The 20,385-nt window shown below is 45.2% G+C and overlaps 2 protein-coding genes across 2 annotated transcripts in view; one reads left to right on the top strand and one right to left on the bottom strand.

The window, feature by feature from the left end:
* Positions 1-4,084: 4,084 nt before the first annotated feature.
* Positions 4,085-20,385, top strand: part of CRYBA1 (crystallin beta A1) — a 63,773-nt gene continuing 47,472 nt past the window's right edge. The window contains exon 1 of the mRNA XM_083170990.1: positions 4,085-4,159. The gene's annotated coding sequence lies outside the window, so the exon portion shown is untranslated. The remainder of the gene's footprint in view (positions 4,160-20,385) is intronic.
* Positions 7,551-13,063, bottom strand: LOC146058754 (beta-crystallin B1-like). Its single transcript, XM_083170987.1, has 5 exons — positions 12,953-13,063; positions 11,391-11,509; positions 10,513-10,645; positions 9,472-9,614; positions 7,551-7,888 (listed from the first exon to the last, which is right to left on the bottom strand). The coding sequence occupies exons 1-5, from the start codon at positions 13,016-13,018 to the stop codon at positions 7,720-7,722; spliced, it is 630 nt and encodes a 209-aa protein (XP_083027113.1). The 5' UTR covers positions 13,019-13,063; the 3' UTR covers positions 7,551-7,719.

Raw genomic sequence — 20,385 nt, 5'->3', positions numbered from 1 at the left:
AAATAGACACTATACCAAACAGATTGAGCAATAATTCACAATATGCATCATAAACAGGGGCATTAAAAATGTACACCATAATGCCCATTACAGGTTGAGCCACAAACCAGAATGCCTATTAAAAATTATGCAACATAAGTGCTGCTTACCTACATGCTTATTGCCAGGGGTTCCATGCTCATTGCCAGGGGTTCCATGCGGAATAGTATGCTCGCAGTAACTGGGGGACAGCCGCCGCCAGGGAGAAGTTACAGCCATTGACAGCCGGGCAGAGAGCTGTATTCAGAGCACTGCAGGTCCTGGCTTTCTGAAATAATACCCCATTCACACCAGAAAATGTAGGGTCTTACCTGGGAATATGGTCCCAGGATTATGCAGGGACTTTCCTGGGCTGGCCCCTTTTACACCAGCCTACTCCCTGCATTTTCTGGTGTGGGGGGGGGGAGAAAACGACCCCCCCCCCCCTTTAACCAACCGGCTATATCTTCGGAACCAACTGACCAATTTACATGAGACCAGTATTATATTGAAGAACTTTTGAGTGGGCTTCATGGCCTGGAACTTTTGAGTGGGCTTGGAATGATTTTGATCCGGTGAAATTGGGCTGTTTTGTTCCAGAGAAATCTGCCCTCAAACAACAGGAACTGCCATAAAATTACATTTCAGAAATGAAAAAAAAAAAACCTGGTTTACCCGCAATATCTCTGGAACCATTTAATGCATATGGACCAGTCTGGGATCGGATTGAAGGTCCAGCGATTTGGGTTCGACTGAGAACAACTTTGAGCTAAAGGGGGAACTGGCAGCCGTTGGAATTGGGTGGGGGTGGGGGGTGGAATTAGCGGGTCCCATGCTATCCTATGGGGAAAACGTTCCAGCTTTCCCTTGCGGTATCTCCGGTTCCCGGGGAGCTAGCGACGTGGGACTGGGCTCATTGGAAAGCACTAGCCCTCAGCTACAAAATGGGCCTATTTGGAGAGTGGGCCTGGAGCTGCAGCTCCATCAGGCCCATTGTTAATCCAACCCTGGAGCATGGTGGTGGGCTGGAAGAATTTAGGCCAGCATATGGAGCAGGACACATCAGGTACAAGTAGTCAGAATAATCCGATGGGCAGAGCACGGCAGGAGCAGTTCCAGGGATAGAACCAAAGTGTATACACAAGGGAGAAGGGGACCGACCTGTGAGGGAGCGGGGTAAGGTGAGTATGTATGTTGTTTGAATGTGTGTGTGTATGTATGATATTAACATTGTACTGTGATGGGTGTATGTGTGTAATTGAGTAAGTAATATGTATCCATATGTATTTGTGTAAATATTTGTACAATGGTCATTCTGTGGAACCACAAGTCTCAGCAGGCCTTTTAATGAACTGCTTACTGGTACTTGTTGTTCGCCAAGTCTCTGCATGTGGGAGAGGCTTGCTGTGACTTGTAGTTTCCAGCACCGGAGTGGGGGGGCACCTGGGGAGAGCTCCGATCCGGCCGCGGTAGGGGGGGTCGGGAAGCTCCGATCCGGCCGCCTTGGGGGGGGGGTGAGAAGAGGAGGAGAGCTCGATCTGGCCGCGGGGGGGAGGGGGTAGAGCTCCGATCTGGCCACGGGGGTGGGGGTGGGTGGGTTTTTTGGAGAGCTCCGATCCGCCGCAGCGTTCCACGGCATTGGGTGTCGTGGGTGTTGCGGCCATCGGTGCCACTCAGTGTGCCGGGTGATGCGCATCATTCCAGGGGGGTGGTGGGTAGAATCGGGTGATGTGACGTCGGCCTAGTCACTCTGGTGGTGGTGGGGGGGGACTTTCGGCCGCCGCCGGTGCAACTCACCTCAATCCGGTGGGGGGGGGAGGGGATGACCGGCTGCAGACTGCCACCCTCCAGTGCTCGGCGCCCTAGGCAAATGCCCTGGATGGGTGAAGCATGGGGGTGTACCCCAATATGGGGTTTGACACTCTCCCAGGTACCCTGTCCAGGGTTGAGCAGCCAGGGGGTGATAATTTGGCCGAGGGAGCCTATATATAAAGTCTACAGCAGCTGTGGCATCCCCCTGCCCGATGCGGATCCAAAATACAGGGGTACCCTATTCTTTTTGGCCCCTGTATATTTGGAATCAGGACCAGTCCAAGAGCCCCGCCCCCTTGACACAGACCTGCAAAATCCTGAATTTGTTTAAACAGCGAAGGGGGTTTGGGGGTTGCGGGGGTGATGCGGGAGACTGGGAATGGAGCCTGGAGGGTAGGCAAGTATAACACAAACTGTGGAGCCCTTTACAGAGAGTATTTGAACATTCACATCAGTCCCTGCCCCAGTGGAGCATGTGCTGCCACCGTCTAGCACTACCCACCCCCCTTCATCAACAGTTCCCTCTTGTCCCTTGAGGAACCGGGATGGGGGTGGGAGGGGGGTGGGGGGGGGGGTTGGGGGGTTTGGGGCGGGGGGTTGCATTGTGGAATTATGCATCTCTACATAGCATTGTTATCACATAAACACATATGTTACCTAACCTCCTCCTTCTGCAGGAGACTCCCTGAATTAGCAGCAATCTCCCTCTCTCCCTCATTAGTCTACCAATCTCCCTCATTTCACCTAGCCCACATTATACTGTTACATTTTTGGGAAAAAGAAATGAGAGATAGATACATTTACATTGAGTTATCAGCGCCATTTCCCAGTTTCCCAGTTCTTTACAAAGTACAGTAGCTCTTACTAACTGCTTTGGGGCTCATCTACATTTGGATATAAGTCATTTTAAAAGATTCCTCTCAGATGTAGCAGTACACACCCACGCTTCTAGGTGCCATGTTCACAATCTCTTTACACAATCTCTCCATATATGGAACTAGACACGCCCTTTGGGATGTATCGGATGATACTGCGTATGCGCCGGAACCAGCAGCCTCAGTGGGCTTCGGCAAAGGCAGCCCATGGAGGCTTGGGCCAGCGCATGCGCAGTATTTAGGAGGTTACTGTGCATGCGCTGGCCCTGTGCAGGGGACTGACGGCTGGGTCCGGCAGCAGCAGGAAGCGCGGCGGCCGTGCTGGCAGTGGAGGGGGGGGCGCATTGCGGCAGCCTCACCGCTAATCACTGAGATCTGTGTAACTACAGGAAACTACCACAGAATCTGTTATAGCTTGTTTAACTAGTTCAGAAAATATTGCTGTCCAAGCAAACCCTGGATATTAAGCTCTCCCCCAGTGATTAGAGACCAGAAATGATTGGATGATCAGAGGCTGCTTTGAGCCTTATTCCAGCCACAGCACTGATCCATAGATTGGAATGATAAGATCACTGATTTGAAAAAGAGAGCCCCTCACTGTGGTATCACTGCACACATCAATCTGCTGATGCAAAGCTGGGTCTTACCCGAGATTTTGTACCCAGTGTGAAATCCCTTACACGCTGCCATCCCTGCTTGGTATAATGCTGTGTGGGTGACGTCACTGAGCCGATGCTGGTAGATAAGATCTGCATACCCTCTAACTGTACCTTTTTGCAAGGTACAGTACCATTTTGTATGGCCTGTACCTTTTTGGGGGTCTCCAACAGGCCATTGTAAGTATAGGAAAGGGGGTGTGACCACACCCCTTTACCTGTGATCATGCCCCTTTCCAAATTTGTACCGGTTTTTCTCTTCAGATGTTGGAGGGTAAGGTAATGGGTTGCAGCGACCTTGGTTTCCTGTTTACACTGCTCTGCGAGCCAGGTTAAATCCATGTTCAACCTTGCTCGCTAGCGGGGTTGAAATGCAGAGCCGGGTAATTTTAATTGGGTGCTTTACACTGCACAATGGGCCTACTTCCGACCTGATCACAGGGCAAGATTTGTTCTCAAAATGGGCAAAACCAAATGTAACATGTGAGAGAGTTAGATTTGGGTGAGTTATTTTGTTTCTGTGCAGGTGTGACAAGAACACAGGAATAGTGTTTGAGGGTAGGTATATTTGTCCCAGGTTCTTGTCTTACACCTTTTAGAAACAGGAAAACTTCCATGAGAATGTTTATTTTTGTTAAAGCTGAGTAAAGGCCCAGCTCAGGTGTTTGGCCTCACAGAGGACTAATCAGCACTTGCAGCTGTGCAAGGCCCATGTAGAGCTGCTGGACTGATCAGTGGGGGCAGTCTTCCTGGGGAGGCTGCAGAATCTCTGTGAGAGGAACAAGCTTTCTGATGCAAGTAAGCTATCAAGTAGTGATGGGAAAACTTTGTGTTTTTGTTTAGTGACAGTTAGGAACATCCTGTGTTTAGTTAGTGCCGGACAGGTAAGGTATTTTCTTTTGTTGTTTATTTTTATTTTCTGCTAAATAAAACTGGTTGCGGCCAGTTGCACCTCAAAGACTGGACTTGTATGATTTCTCAGCTACTGCTTGCTGCCTTCTACACCAGGAAAAGACATCCAGTTCCCCTACAGTGTTACAGCAGGGTAATTACTGGCTAATTTACTTTCACACTGCAGTTTAGATTTCAGTTTGAACACACCCCACCCAAAGGAGAGAGTTTGCTTTGCATTCTGAGTGATGCTAGATTGCTCAAAACTCTCAACAAGATTGCTCAGCTCACAGCGCCACACAGTGATGTGTCCATGCTGTGTGCTGTGCGATCTGTCAGAGCCAGTGTAAATACAGCAGCCAAATACGAATGGCTACACCATCAGAAAATACGAATCAGGAGAATATGGCAGCTTAATATATTTGTCATAGTCTCCATTCGTATTTTTGGCCAATCCAAGTAGTACCTGTTCGTACCACAGATCAGCCGTAATTGGCAATCTTAGTAAATTTATCCCATTGTCTCACTACCAATCCTTGATCACATATAACTCAGAAGCATTGATTCACTCGCATCATTTCACCAGAAACTCCTCTCATTGTATTGTCACCTCGGTTTTCATGTTCTGAGCCTGCAGAACTCACACCTTTTCCTGTACTTTATCTAAGCTGACCTTTCATCCTCTCCCCACCACCATATTACTTTCCATAACCATCTCTGTTCTCATTGACCTCACCAAGCCCAACTTTGAGAGCATTTAGTAATAAAAAATAGACAAGCAAAATATATTTTAAAAAATAAATGTATTTAATTCAATCAAAATGTAATTACAAGAGTGCTCCATAATTCTTACAAAATTGCCCAATAAGATGAACGTGATGGCAGAGGCCTCATGAATTATCCTTCAGTACTCAATTATGGCTGTGGAGGAAACCTCCGGGGACCCATGGCTGAAGGACTGCCCGTTTCGCTAGGCATTAAGAGACTATGCAAAGTTTTCCCAAAGCATCCACCGACTAACCCTGCATAATTTAGTCGTCCCAGGATCAGCCTCAGCAGGAACACTTCCAGCATGTTATGTGTTCCTCACTCTCTCACACCCTCCCATACTGCTTCCATGAGACCAGGACATTTATGACTTTATCAAAATGACTCCTAAATTTTCCCCCTTTGTGGGTACCCCGCAATGGTGTTTTTATCATGTACTCCCCCTCCTCAACAGTGTACTTCTGCCCCACCATATGCTATTCCTGTAATGTGTACCTGCACACCCTGGAAGCCAAAAGCATTCGCTCACATAGTTTACACATGCACATATCCGCGCATGTGCAAGTGCAAACCCAAACCATCAGCCGGGGGAGTGAATTCGGACCTGAACGATCAGGTGTGAATCGCCCCTATGTTTCTTGGCATCTTATGTTTGTGTTCATATCTGTTGTGTACCATTAATATTTTACTCAGTGTTAAGTACATTCAGGGGCAGATCACAGAAAAAATTACAAGGTGGCACCACAATTAATAAAGGGGGGTGCCATTGTGTGAGCAGGTTTCTAGAAAAGGGTAAGTGGGCTCGGTCCCAAGGGTAATCCAAAAGGGGTACATGTGGGGAAAAAATACTTACCTAAATCCAGTGTAGATCGGTCCTCTTCCTTCCCTGTAGTCATCCAAGGGGTTAAAAATACATTACAAGGACCAGTCGGACTGAGGAGCAGCACGCATTTCCACATGCTACTCCTCCGCAAAGTTGTTCCAAACTTTGTCCATTGTAAAACCCTAGTACACTCCCTTAACAAGTGCATTTGCCATTGTGTGATGCAACCACTGAAGAATGTCATTGCCTGAATTTCATTCATCTCCACACAGATAACACACAGAAGCCTATATATTTCATGGCAAATTTCTTTTATTTGTGTAAAGAGTTTGACACACGTATCGGTGGTTCGGCAGAGCTACGTTCGGATGGACAGTGCTGTGAAAAGGAACGGTGAACACTTTCATGCTGTGCATTCATTGGCTGAGGTTTATGTGTAATACAACAAGACTTGTTTCTCCCTGAGAAAGATGACAGTGCCCATATATTCCCACCCTCCATAATAGCTTAAGTTCTGGATTTTCTATATTATTGGCGGGAGAGACTGCGTTCCGTGATTTTAAATATGTAGGTTTGGTCACTGGAAGTGTATTGCAATCCAGACAACTCTGTGTGGCTCAGCCTGATGATTTAATTAACAGAACGACCTACAAATCTTGAGCTGTTTAATGCAGAACAGTAATAGCTCTAGCACCAGCAAGTCTTTGTAATGCTTAATTTTCAAGGCACTAGCCATGTTCCCACTAAATAACGTGGGTGGCCCTAGTAAGTGCAATACAAAGGAGGTAGCATATTCTTCCTTAATGTAGGTCAGGTTTACCTTGTTGCAGAAGCAAAATGTAGATGGCTTCATATAGACCTCTAAGAACTAGGTATTAATCAGATAGGCTACATTTCTATATTCTAGAGCTAGGGTAACTGGGGAGTGGCATGCTTAGGAATCAATTTACTAAACCTTATGGCCAGATGTAATGGGGCAGCCATTTATAAGGCATGGTTCTGCCTAGTAAATGAATGTCCCTTTAAAATCATGATAGTTCGGCTGTCATCCTGCACGGCCGAGGGACTCTACATTACATCCAGCCCTTGGAGAGCGATACGGTGGTTGGAAATAACAACTAACCAACCAGCACCTGTCATTTTTCAAACACAGCCTGTAATATGGCAAGTAGGAGCTGATTGGCTGGTACATTATCTCCATCCACTTTGACTCTCTCCATGGTTTAGTAAACAGACCCCTTGTGAGTACCATAGACTTCAAATATTTGCTCGAACTGAAGTCTAGTTTCCACTGAAGTGTGCCAGATATCCTTGCTCTATATAAAAATTCCAATTCAAGTCATCTATTGCAATGCCCAGTACCTTTACCTGTTATTGCTGTAAAGGCCAGATCAGAATAGATACAAACACTGACAGTGACCAAACGTTCGGGGATCTGATTATCATAACCTGCTTTTGTACTGTATGAGTTTAGTGTGTATCAAAGAATCATTTGTAGAAAATGAATAAAGACATGGCGAAAAGGTGGTACGCTCAACATCCCCACTTTTCCCTTTACAGATAGCAAGGCGTAGAAAGCCTCTAGGTAGACAGAGGACGAGCCTGCCGAGTGCCTGAGTTACTCCATTGTACACAACAGAAGCAGCAGCAAAGTAAACAGTTGAGTGTATGATTTAAGGAGCCATACTTCTCTACCAGTGATCCATCTAATTGCACCTAAACTCTTACAAAGCCTGAAACATAATACCCTCAATAAATAATATTGGAAACTAATTAAGAAAGTCTCTCCCACCAATAAACTGAGAACGTTTTAAAGTTTAAAAGAAACAAGTCCCTTCTTGCCAGTCAGGTTCTGTGTCTTATCCCTGAAGCCGTTTTAGTTCCCAACTTCAAAGTTTCCTCTCTTGTACCACTGCATGTCCTTCACTCGGCGGATAGATTGAATCTGGGGTTGGTTGGCGCCCCAGTTGTTCCAGTGCTTGTATGGTCCATATTCCATCAGGTATTGGTATCCTCTGTAACCAGGGTATTGGTATCCAACCCATCTAGAAAACAATATTTAAAAGTCAGTGATTAGTACATCTCTTATCCTACTCATGAGATACATTCTTTTAAATCAAGTAATTTGCAATGAATTGACAAATTTATCACCTAGCAAAGTGATACAATAAACTTACAGGACTGCTGTGCTCTGCAGAAAGGGCAGTCAGATGTGACCGTGCCTTTTTAAATGAATGTACAGCATTACTCCAATAATAAAAGAAATATGGACTTTGTTATAACAGTCAGGGCAGTAGTTCCCAACATCACTTAGCAAGTACCCTTAACAGTTTAGGTTTTCCAAGTCATGTGGTGCACTGTGCATCACCAACTGTCACATTTTAAAAAACACAGGTGACATGGAAAACATGAACTGTGGAATGGGAGCATGTACAAGTGTCTTGTGCTACAACCAATTATGTGATCTGCAAATGACAGATCTGCAAATGGTCTCAGCCAATCAATCGCTTCCTATTAATTTGTATGGGCTTTTTTTTTGTGCTCTGCTATTGACGCTGGCGCTGTACTGCTGCCCGGCAGCGTAGTCTGCCTGGTTCCCTGTGCCGCCCCCCTGCTTCCGCTGATGGCAGCGGCTTTCTACCCTGCCCAGCTCCCTGTGCCACCCCCCTGTTCCCCACGCCAGAAGCAGAGTGACCGGCAACATCAGCGTGTCAGGGGTGGGATGTCAGTGAAACAGGGGCGGTATCCTGTAGGTTTGCCTAGGGCACCTAGATCCCTTGCACTGGTCCTGCATGCACACTGTACAGTGTGTTTAATGTGACAGCAGGGGTGTGATAGATAAACTAGGAAATTGTATGAGCATAACACAGCACCTTAATTCCCAATACATCCACAGCCTCTAAGAAACACTACATGCATACATACTTAAGCAGTCAGGGAACACACATGCCGGCTCCCCCGCCCCAAGGCCACTGTCACAGGTATATTGTGAGTGCCCCCTGAAACACCATGGCTCAACCACACTCTCTCACCGGTCTGGGTGATTTCTTCTGCCCCTCATTCCCCGCTGTCCAGCTGGGATCACGGCGCACCCAGCCCTGACAGCCAGCCTCTGCCGCCATCTTGCTCAGCATATAAGAAGTCGACACACTCTCTGGTAACGTGACATCACTGGTGGGCGGGGCAGCGAGGCGGCTGCTGGTAAGGTCAGCCAATAGCAACTGAGCAAAGAAAAGCCGCAGCCAATCACAGGCCCCATCACAAAGCCAGTAAACATTTAACGTGAGCTGGTGAGGCTGCGGGGTGGTGTCGGCGGCGGGAGTGTGAGGCGAGCCTGGGCCGCCCGTGCTGCCACCGTGCATCGACTTGATGTCACTGCACAAACTTGCGCATGCACAGTGACATGCTTGCCGGGATTTTGTTATGGTGGTACGGGGTACCGGTGCAATATGTTATAGCGGTACGCCGTACAACCCCGTACCGCCACACTTTCACCCCTGATTTAATGGATATCTCCCCACATGCCAACACCCCACTTACTCAGTGCTGTGTCAGCCCTGGGGAGATGGCCCGCATCTGGGTTTTTTTGCTATAAAAAGTAGCACTAAAAAATTCTCCAGCTACTTACGTTCCTCCAAGAACCTGGACACTTGCCACCCTGTCCTGGAATCCATAGGACCACAAGCTGGGGATATCTTCATCACAGACCTCCATCTTCCTGCCCTCGAAGTTGATACATTCATAGAGGGAGATTTTATAATCCTGTGTGTCCTTCAATTTAAGAAAAATAGTTGTCAAAATAGGCATTGTGACAACAAGGAGCACAAATCTGAGCCTGTACACAGCTGGTAAAGCTATGTCACACATGGCCATAGGGGACCAGGACCTATTGCTAAAACGGTAAGCGTACTCTTATAACTGTGTAACTGTGGCATCCAGCTGAAGAGCTTCCTATCATTCAACTGCTCTGGCGATATTTTGATGGTAAACTGAACCAAGAATATTATTGTCACTGTGATAAATATACCCCTTTATATTGTGAGTGTTAATTACTAGTTTTCTAGGCCTTATTTAAAGTATAAAAACAATTGAAACCGCTATTTTATAGGCTGAGCCTATATTCAGCCTACCACTTTTTAAAAGTAACATTTAGAAACATAGGGTGAAATTTAATAGGATGAGAGATTCAGAAAGTGAGCAATTTGGTAAGAAATCTCCAGGTTTTTTTTAAAGCAGCAATCATTTACACTTCAAATTTAAACTTTTTTTGCAGTGTAAATTATTACTTCTTTAAAAAAACCTGGAGATTTCTCACCAAATCTCTCACTCTCTGAATCTCTCATCCTATTACATTTCTCACATCAATGTTTTGGCAGTATTCTTCAGTGGATTGAGGAATGTTGGTCTAGGACACAAAGTGGCTTCCTACACTGAGCACAAGCAACATAAACTTTACATTTAACCTCTTTGACTTACACAATTATAGCAGGGAATGTTAAAGATACCTCTATACTTGTCATCCCCTCCCCACATGAGGATATTTTTTCATTATTACTGTATAACGTAATTATAAAGTTCCATTTTGTTTAAATGGCAGTCATAGCAACTACAATACCCATTAACCAATCTGAACTGATAGCTTGATGTCTTAAGTGCAATGGTCCCTTACCATACGAACTGGTCTCAAAGACATGATCCTGTCAGCACGGAAACAACTAGACCAAGAATCCCAACGAGGGTACTCTCCTTTCTCCATAATGAACATCTCACCAGTGAAATCCTTCTGTTCATATGCGACCCAGCTGTGAAGTAAGACCATACTCTGTCAGAAATGGCCTCCTTATGATAAGTAAGCTTGTTTTGGGTTATATTAAATGAAAATGTATACAAATCTTTGTACATTACTGATTTTTTTAAATCAGTTTTATATATCTGGATATTCCCTGTTTAATCTGTTATTTTGTAAATTAAATTTCTCATACTTGGCTAATGGACTAAGGAGTTGGTGCATCGGTGAAAACAGTGGAGAAGGGGAGCAGTGGAATAGTTGTCCATAACAACCAATCAGCTTTGAGGTGGTATACTGTACAGTCTATAAAATCTAAAGTGGAAGCTGACTGGTTGCAACGTCTTCACTGGTCAACTTAACGCTTCACTGATTCATACTGTACATCAACCCCCTGTATTCCTTGTATATGCTCATTCTGGTACGGATGGTGTAATAGTTAGCATTACTGCCTCACAGCAATGAGGTCATGGGTTCGATTCCAACCATGGCCCTAACTGTGCAGAGTTTTTATATTTCCCCGTACTTGCGTGGGTTTCCTCCTGGTACTCCGGTTTCCTCCCACAATCCAAAAATATACTGGTAGGTTATTTGGCTCCTAACAAAATTGACCCTAGAATAAATGTGTGTGTGTATATGTGGTAGGGAATATAGATTGTAAGCTCCACTGGGGCAGGGACTGATGTGAGATTTATTTTAATTAGGCTGGAATTTCCTATATAAAGATTTCCATAATATTTTCAGAAAGCCTGGGAACTTACGGTCCAGAGTCCACTCGAATGGACTTCACTTGGTCAAAGCCCCGGTCACACAAGTTTCTGCTCTCTGAGCTAAATTCCACCTTGCGACCTTGGAAGTTTTCATACTCATAGCAAATCAGCTGTAGGGAAATCATAGGCAGAATGGAAACAGAACATTTTAAAAATAGTTTCCCCCCTTAAATCAATTTATTGGGTTTCAAATGATATCCTGTAACATTTCCTAATTACTGTGATTCGTGCTTCAAGTTTTCATACTTCCAGCTAGGTGTAAATCAGATCAGTTATAACAGTTTTATCTCCATATAATTAGAATAAAGGTATTGACTTTGTCATGCTTCTAAGGGGAATATACTGTATAGCAAGAGAGAGATAAAGCAGAGAATGATAAAGTACCAGCCATTCATCTTCTAAATTACATTTTACAGTCTGAATCAGGAAAATGCCAGGAGCTGATTGGTTGGTACTATGGGCTTTATTCTAGTTCACTCTTTCTGACAAAATCCTTCTTAGATGGACAAAACCATGGGCCTTATTCTGGTTGAGTCGGATGGCTTCGAATACGGACAGACGGCCGATGGTTGGTGTTTGCGCATGTGCAGAGGCCGTGCACGTACGAATACGGCGTGAATTCTGTACAGAAAACAATCGGTCGGAACAATCCGAACAGGGGGTGGAGAGGGGCGTGAAGGGCTGTTGGGGCTCATTACCATATGCGTATGCCCCGCGTTTCATTGGCGTTCCCATGAAAACGCTGGGCGTACGTATGGTAATGCGACCGTGATGCACGTGTGGGGGGCAAACAGCTGACATAGCCGGATGCCAGCTGCCCGCCCATATCCCTGCTTTTGCACTGAGAAATGCCCGAGTGGTCTGGAGCACTCAGTGCTGCCTGATCACTCGGTCCAGCATTCGATGGTCGGCGACCATCGAATGATGGGAGAGGTTCCCACAGATGGAGAGTGTTCACATGAAAAATCCACTCACGGTCCGTTCGGTCGACGTCTTACCGCATTCGGACAGTGTGAGCGATCCGTACTGAAGGCGGGGCTAAGAACACTCGGTTCCTGTCCGAAAATACGCATCCGACTGAATCAACTAGAATAAGGGCCCATGTGCACTGCAGGTGGGGCAGATGTTACGTGTGCAGAGAGAATTAAATTTGGGCGTGGTTTTATTTCAAAGTGAGATCTACATTGCAGTGTAAAAATAAAGCAGCCAGTATTTACCCTGCACAGAAACAAAATAACTCACCCAACTCTAATTCTCTCTGCACATATTACATCTGCCCCCCCTGCAGTGCACATGGTTTTGTCCTTCTAAGAAGGATTTTGTCAGAAACAGTGAACTAGAATAAGGCCCCATATCTCTTTCTGACCCATATGGGAGAACGTTATCCAGATATGAGAGAATATTCTCTCTTGTAAGAGGAAAATAAATTCATAGCTTACTCTTGTAACAAGTTAGATGCATGTGATCATTTAATTTACAGGGATATAGTAAAACTGTATAGAAATATATCACTGAATGTCATTATAGATGTTCTTATAGATAGATGTACATACCTTGTAATTTTGCAGACCTAAAGATGAGTGACTGCCAATGCTTCCTTGTGCTCCGCTGTGAGACATCTCGGCAAAAAATTCTGCAATATTTCTTACAGTTACAGTACAACCATAAACCCCTAACCATAAGAAATCCAATACACCAGGCATGGCCAAACTACAGCCATCCAGCTGTTGTACAACTACAAGTTCCATCATGCTTTGCCACAGTTTTGCTATTAGGGAATGCTAAAACTATGGCAAGGCATGCTGGGATGTGTAGTTTCACAACAGCTGGAGTTGGCTATGCCTGCAACACACCAATGGAAAATGTTTGAAGCTTTCCTTATTTGGGAAGAAAGCAACATAAGCATTTTGTTTTTTAATTAGTCATTTATTACTTTAAATAAGATATATTTGCAGAACTGCTGCTGTTTGCAGTAACCAATGGTAATCAAATATTTCTAAGAATAGAACATTAGAAAAGGAATATATTTTCTCTTTCAGCATGCAAAGAAACTGTTATTTGCACCAACTGAGATGTGAGCACATTGATCACATGCATGGGATTCTAAAGGCCCCCATACACTATGCGATTTTGGTCCGATTTCATCCGATTTTGGCACACCTTTTACAAGTACCTTAGACAGCAAAACATTACTAACATTAATTGTTGCTGTCTCATAACAATAGAGGCAGATGATAAACAGTTATATGATGTTTAAACAAATACAAATAGGTATGACACAATTTTTACTTACAGTAACGCTGTGACTGAGCCACTGAGAGAGATGGTTGGTGTCAGGCCAGACCCTCACCCCACTAATATATATGCCATAAATGTGCTTGCACCAAACTTTTTAAAGTTTTCAAAGGAGTGGTCTAAGTTGAATAGAGGATACATAGTGTATGAACCAGAGCCCATATTTTGTACAAAAGCTATGGGAAGTATGGAGGGCTCTGGTAGGAGAATGGGGTCTGTGAGCTGACACGGCTTATTGTTTTGTCCTAAAACAACTACTCGGCAAAACAAAGGTCTCAATAAGCGACACGTTTTTGTGATGGTGTAATTGGAACAAAAGTGCTGACTCCACTGGCTTTGCTGTCTGCAGCTTCATTGCCTTACTTGTTTCATGAGATTTAGGAGTTAAGTATACTGACAGCCACGTGCCACACTACTGTAGCTCCCTAATAGCTGAGCTCTTGGTCCGCAAACATGGCTGCACCTAGGACCTACTACAGCGGTAGGGTTATCAGTGGAATTCCTGTTGTTATGTAGTATAATATATATTTAATGGTGTGTGTGATACAACACTTTTGAATCACAATGATTTAAATTTTATATTATGACTCACAGTTTCCTAAACTCGCCCCTCAAGCTCCCAACCAGTCCAGATTTTATTTTTTCTTGCGCAGATGATATATTCAAACTTATTGAGGTACTAATTAATCATTTATGCTTAAGCATAAATATCCTTAAAAGTAGAGATGAGCGCGTGCGGATTCCGGGAATCTGGACACCCACGAACACCCCCTATCCAAATGCGTTCACGAGCCTGTTAAGGTTTTCCAGCCCAGACTTAGAGCGCGCCTTTCAGGCCCCCGCGAGGTCCCGCTATCGGATCTCCCGAGATACGGACAACGTCACTAAAACGTCACTATATGTATATAAGAATGGCCATGTTCACTCCATTCTAGAAGATTGAACAGTGCATATGTCTGGCTGTCTTCGTGCTCACTCTCCCGCCCCACTGAACAACCTGCGTGGTACTGCGTGGAGATGGTACTACACTAGTTTTAACTACTACACTGCTGTCTGCTGATAGTGACAAGTTCAAACTGCGTGGTGTAGTAGTAGTTCTACACTGCTGATAGTCACTACCTGCATGGTGTAGTCGTTTTTAACTACTACACTGCGTATATATTAGTGACTGTGTTAGTGAAGTGTAGTGTGTTGGTACACTGACGAGTCTGTGCTGTGCTGTATATTATATATTTATCCCTGTAGTCTGTGCCTGTGCCTCATATAGATTGATTTACCTGTCCTCCAGTGTCCAGTCCCACTCCCACTCCCTACCACCAAATTCCTTAATAATAATCCTTTTTAATTTTTCTGTGTCTGCTGCTTTGTGACTAAGATGGAACAGGGTACTACAAGTCTCACCTCACCTGTGCAGGCCACATGTCAGTGCAAAATAAATTGCCAAATATCATTTTTATTTTAGAATAAAGGGGTTAATAAATAATACTGAATTATTAATAATCCTTAATAAGAGGGTACTTCAAGTCTCACCTCACCTGTGCAGGCCACACAGTAACAATAATAAAGGGGTTACTGACTTCTTAATAATCCTTTTAAATTTTTCTGTGTCTGCTGTTGTGTGACTGTTAGCTGGGAGAGGGTGCTACAAGTCTCACCTCACCTGTGTGCACAACGGTGCTGCAAAATAATCGGTGCTGCAAAATAATCAATCTAATTTTTCTGGACATTAAGGGTTACTGACTTAAATTCCTTAAAATCCTATTACATTTTTCTGTGTCTGCTGCTGTGTGACTAAGCTGGTACAGGCCAGGGTAGTACATACCTCATCTCACCTGTGTGGTGCACACCGCACATCGGTGCTGCAAAATAATAAACCATTCTTTTTTTTTTTACAATAAGGGTTACTGACGTAAATAATAATCCTTTTACATTTTTCTGTGTCTCTGCTGCTGTGTGGCCGCACTCCAGAAAGATAATGGAGAACCAAAATATGGAGGCTCCAATAGTACAAGAACCACTTCCTCCAAGTGCCAAAGCTGCTGCCACTAGTCAAGACATAGAACATGATGATGTCTTCTGTCAATCCTGATGCCCAATGTCATCGTCGAGGGCGTGTGAAATCCAAAAGGGCAAAGTGGAGTACGTTTAAGAAAGAAAAAAATGTAAATCCTTGGAGGAGAAACGTAAGCTTGCCAATATGCCATTTACCACACGGAGTGGCAAGGAACGGCTGAGGGCCTGGCCTAAGTTCTTGACTAGTGGTCCAGCTTCACACAATGATCACAGCCCTCTTCCTCATCCTCCTCTTCCCCACCCCCTAGAAATGTAGAGAGTTAAGCTGTCAACAAAAAGACAGCAAACAACTGAGCATTCTGAAGGCACGGTATCAAAAATCCCCAAGGAGAGTCCAAGGATGTTGGTGGTTGCAAAGCCTGACCTTCCCATCACTGTACGGGAAGAGGTGACTCCTTCCACCATTTGCAGCACGCCCTCTGCATATGCTGGAAGGATCACCCACAGTCCAGTTCCTGATTTTGAAGTTGTCAATGTTGTACACCAGGAGGAGAAATTTGTGTCCCCGGTACCAAATCCCGTCTAGATTCCACTTCACTAGGCAGGCGATACTGAGGATGTACAGAGACGTCCGAAAAAGTGTCCTAGGTGCCCTGAAAAATGAGGTTGTACCCACTGTCCACTTAACCACGGACATGTGGAAAAGTGGTTCAGGGCAAACTAAGGACTATATGACTGTGACAGCCCACTGGGTAGATGCATCGCCTTCTGCAGCAACAGCAGCATCTCCTGCACGTCAGCTCCTTCTAAAGCAGGCTACACTGTGTATCACGTTTTAGTAAGAGGCACAGCACTGACAACCTCTTAGAGAAACTGAGGGAAATCATCTCGCGGTGGCTTACCCCACTTAGACTCTCCTGGGGATTTGTAGTGTCAGACAATGCCAGTAACATTGTGCGGGCATTACATATGTGCAATTTCCATCAAGTGCCATGTTTTGCCCACGCTATAAATTTGGTGGTGCAGCATTTCCTAAAAAGTGACAGGAGCGTGCATGAGATGCTTGCGGTGGCCCGCAAAATTGCTGGACACTTTCGGCATTCTGCCACTGCCTGCCAAAGGCTTGAGCGGCAGCAAAAACTCCTCAACCTGCCCTGCCATCACCTCAAACAAGAGATGGTGAATCGCTGGAACTCCACCCTCTATATGCTGCAGAGGATGGAGGAGCAGCAAAAGGCCATCGAAGCCTACACGGTCACCTATGACATAGGCAGAGGAGTGGGGATGCACCTGAATCAAGTGCATTGGAGGCTGATTTCCGCGTTGTGCAAGATTCTCCAGCCGTTGGAACTTGCCACATGTGAAGTCAGCTCCGATACTGCCAGCTTCATTCAGGTGATTCCCCTGATCAGGCCGTTGCAGAAGCAGCTGGAGAAAGTGAAGGAGGAGCTAAAGTGTTGCGATTCCGCGAAGCATGTAGCTCTTGTGGATGAAGCCCTCCATACGATTTGCCAGGATATGAGGGTGGTCAGTCTGTTAAAGTCAGAGGAATACATTCTGGAAACAGTGCTCAATCCTCGGTTTAAAGCTTATGTTGTGTCACTGTTTCCGGCAGACACAAGTCTACAAAGGTGCAAAGACCTGCTGGTCAGGAGATTGGCATCTGAAGCAGACCGTAACATGGCAACAGCTCCTCCCTCCTTTTCTACCACACCTGTGGCTGCAAGGAAAAAGCTGCAATTTCCCACACAACCCGCTGGGTGGGATGCAGGGCAGGCAGGAGGGATTTTGGAGTTGGATATCTGGCATATGTAAATGGCATATTGGGGGGGTCCCTACTCCCCCAGGACCCCTGGCCAGGCTGACTGGTCGGTAGGGATGAATGCTTTGGCCGGGGGGGACTTGTATAAAAAGTCTCCCCCCCCCCCCGGCTGTGGCATTACCCTGCTGGCTGGTTGGGCCTGGGGCTGGTTCTTAAAATACTGGGGACCCCTAGTCATTTTGTCCCCCATATTTTGGGAACCAGACCCGGCCCTGGAGCCTGGGGCTGGTTTTGTAAAATCAGCGAAGCCCTATTTGCACGGTTTCATGATTTTTTAATACCAGCCCCGTCTCTTTCAGCCTGGTGCTGGTTACGGCTGTGAGGGGGGACCCCACGACGTTTTTTTTTATTTATTTTTTTATTTTCTATTTTTTTACACACTGCAGCCTGCATGGATCTGACTGATCCGTGCAGGCTTAAGCCAAATACGCCAGGAAAATTAAGTGTATTTTCCTGGCGTATTTTGCCGGCAATTAGCGGGCGTATCCCGCTACTTACTGGTCGTATTGAAAATAAGGCTGGTTAGTAAATAAGGAATCATCATTCTTTTGAATGGTGATTCCTGTTGTATTCATTCGATGGTGTATTCATTCGTATTTGTAAATACAAATACAAATGTCCCAATACGTATTCGTATTCGAATAATCGTATTTTTGGTATAGTAAATGCCAAAAATACGAATACGCCAAAAAAAAATCGTATTTTACTATGAAAATACTAATTTTTATTTACGAATTTACCTTAGTAAATTTCCCCCACAGTGTCTAGGTAGACAATCAAAAGGTCTACAACTATTGGTCGACAGTCAAAATAAAATGTTGACTTGTTCAACAGGTTGACATGGGTTTTTTTAGGTCGACAAAGGAGTTTTAATGATTTTTTTGTAAAAAAAAGACTTGTTCATACTTTACCATCCACGTGGGCAAAGAGTTAGATTATAATAGTGCCCGAAGCATTTTAAGTGCATCGAGCCATGCGAGGGGACGCTGTACACTTATACAATGTCCATGCCGACAGACACAAAAAATATGAAAACTCATGTCGACCTTTGTCCACCAGAAAAAAACATGAATAACTCATGTTGAACTTTTGATGGTCGAACTTTTGACTTAATCAACCTTTTTACTGTTGACATTTTGACCCTGTTGTCCTTTTGACTGTCGACCTTTTGACCCTGTTGACCATTAGTTGATTGTAGACCTAGACACTAGCTCTAAAAGACCATAACCAGAACTCGCACGCCCAGTATGTGTTGCCTATTAGCCTTTCTAAAATTCAAAACCAAACCACAGAGTTTATGATCATTTCAGCTTGAAACTCAGGAGGCTGCAAACTGAATTATGTCTTACTGACTGCATGCGCTCCTGAATAGAGCTACAATTAAATTGTTCCATTGGAAACAATCTTGTGGCAGTCGTGGAGACCAACAATTGAATTGGTTTCATACAGTACACACGCACACACAACACTCATACAGTAGACAAACACACCACATACAGTATACACACATACACCACACATAAATTATATACACACTAACGCAGGGTTGCCGACCCTCCCGAAATTTCCGGGAGTCTCCCGAAAATCGGGGCTACCTCCCGGCCCCCCGGAAGGGTGGGCAACCCTCCCGGATTCAGGGGGGACCCCCGCTGTCCCCCGGATCGCGGCATTTAAATGCCGCAATCCTCGGGTGTCAGAGGAGGGGGCGAAGCTAAAATGTCACAATCGCGTCATTTTAGCCCCGCCCCCTCCACGGAGATCACTGAATTCGCCTGTTTACCAGCATGGGGGCGGGGCTTAGTGATGTCACGCTTAAGCCCCGCCCCCTGAACGGCTACTGAATCTCTCCTCTCCGGGCTTCTCCCGGAGAGGAGAATGAGAAAGTCGGCAACCCTGCACTAACGAGTGTGTACTACTTATCAGGCTTTATGCAGAAGCAGCTCCCAGTGTAGTCTGGGGGTCGGAACTTGTGACTGAGGGGGTTTATTCAGGTTGGTGCGGGCGGACCGTGTTCGCACGGTCCGGAGGTTTTTTTCTTCTGCGCATGCGTATCATTTGCTATGCGCATGTGCGGCGTCAGCAAACCGATGATGAATGGACTGTCCCGAGCGAAAAATCCTATCCGCAATCACACGGTGACAGTGGGCGTGATGTGGGCAAAACTGGGCGTATACCTGGGCGTACAAGGGGGTGTGCACTCAAACTGCACGGAGGGACAACCGCCTCGTTCGGCGAGTTCAACGTGCATTTTGGGCCAAAAACAGTCGGACGCCAAAGAGTGCTCAATACCACTCTAAAGGTGCCCACACACTAGAAAGATCTGCGATCTTAAGATGTGCGCATAAATTAGCCTTCAAATCTTTTGTCCGATCTGGACAAAAGATTTCAGGCAAGCGCACATCTTTACCAAAGATTTTTCTTAAGATCCCGTGTGCGTTCCTATGGATCTTTTGTTAAATCTTCTGATCTTTTGTGCAGCACGTAAGATCAGAAGATTTAGCAAAAGATCCACGGGAGCGAGCATCGGCCGATTTTCGACCGATTTTCGACCGATTATCGGTAAATATCGGTCGATATATCGGCCGATTTATCGAAAATCGGCCAATCGGCCCAAAAATCGTTCTAGTGTGTGGGCACCTTTAGAGTTTACGCCTGAGTGCGGCCGCCCTGGTCTGCTAATTAATGCCAATTACAAGTAAACTGCATACACCTGACTGCAATATTAAGCAATGCTGCAGGCTATTAAGTGAAATGCCTCATTTCAGTACCTGCAAGCCACACACAGCACAGAAATACATAGGAAGATTCTATTTCTATACTTCTCACCATATAAAGGATGGTTTATTTTTATGTAGT

The sequence above is a fragment of the Crinia signifera genome, chromosome 2 (assembly GCF_055691185.1).
Source record: "Crinia signifera chromosome 2, ASM5569118v1, whole genome shotgun sequence".
Classification (NCBI taxonomy): domain Eukaryota; kingdom Metazoa; phylum Chordata; class Amphibia; order Anura; family Myobatrachidae; genus Crinia; species Crinia signifera.
Note: the sequence above shows the minus strand (reverse complement) of the source record. Positions and strands in the feature narration are given on the sequence as shown.

What these genes read in the sequence shown, in the direction of transcription:
- LOC146058754 (XM_083170987.1), bottom strand. Translation starts at nt 13,018, where the DNA reads ATGTCTCACAGCGGAGCACAAGGAAGCATTGGCAGTCACTCATCTTTA. An exon ending in TAGGTCTGCAAAATTACAAG is followed by an intron (nt 11,510 to 12,952) that starts GTATGTACATCT and finishes ATTTCCCTACAG; the next exon opens with CTGATTTGCTATGAGTATGA. An exon ending in ATTCGAGTGGACTCTGGACC is followed by an intron (nt 10,646 to 11,390) that starts GTAAGTTCCCAG and finishes CTTACTTCACAG; the next exon opens with CTGGGTCGCATATGAACAGA.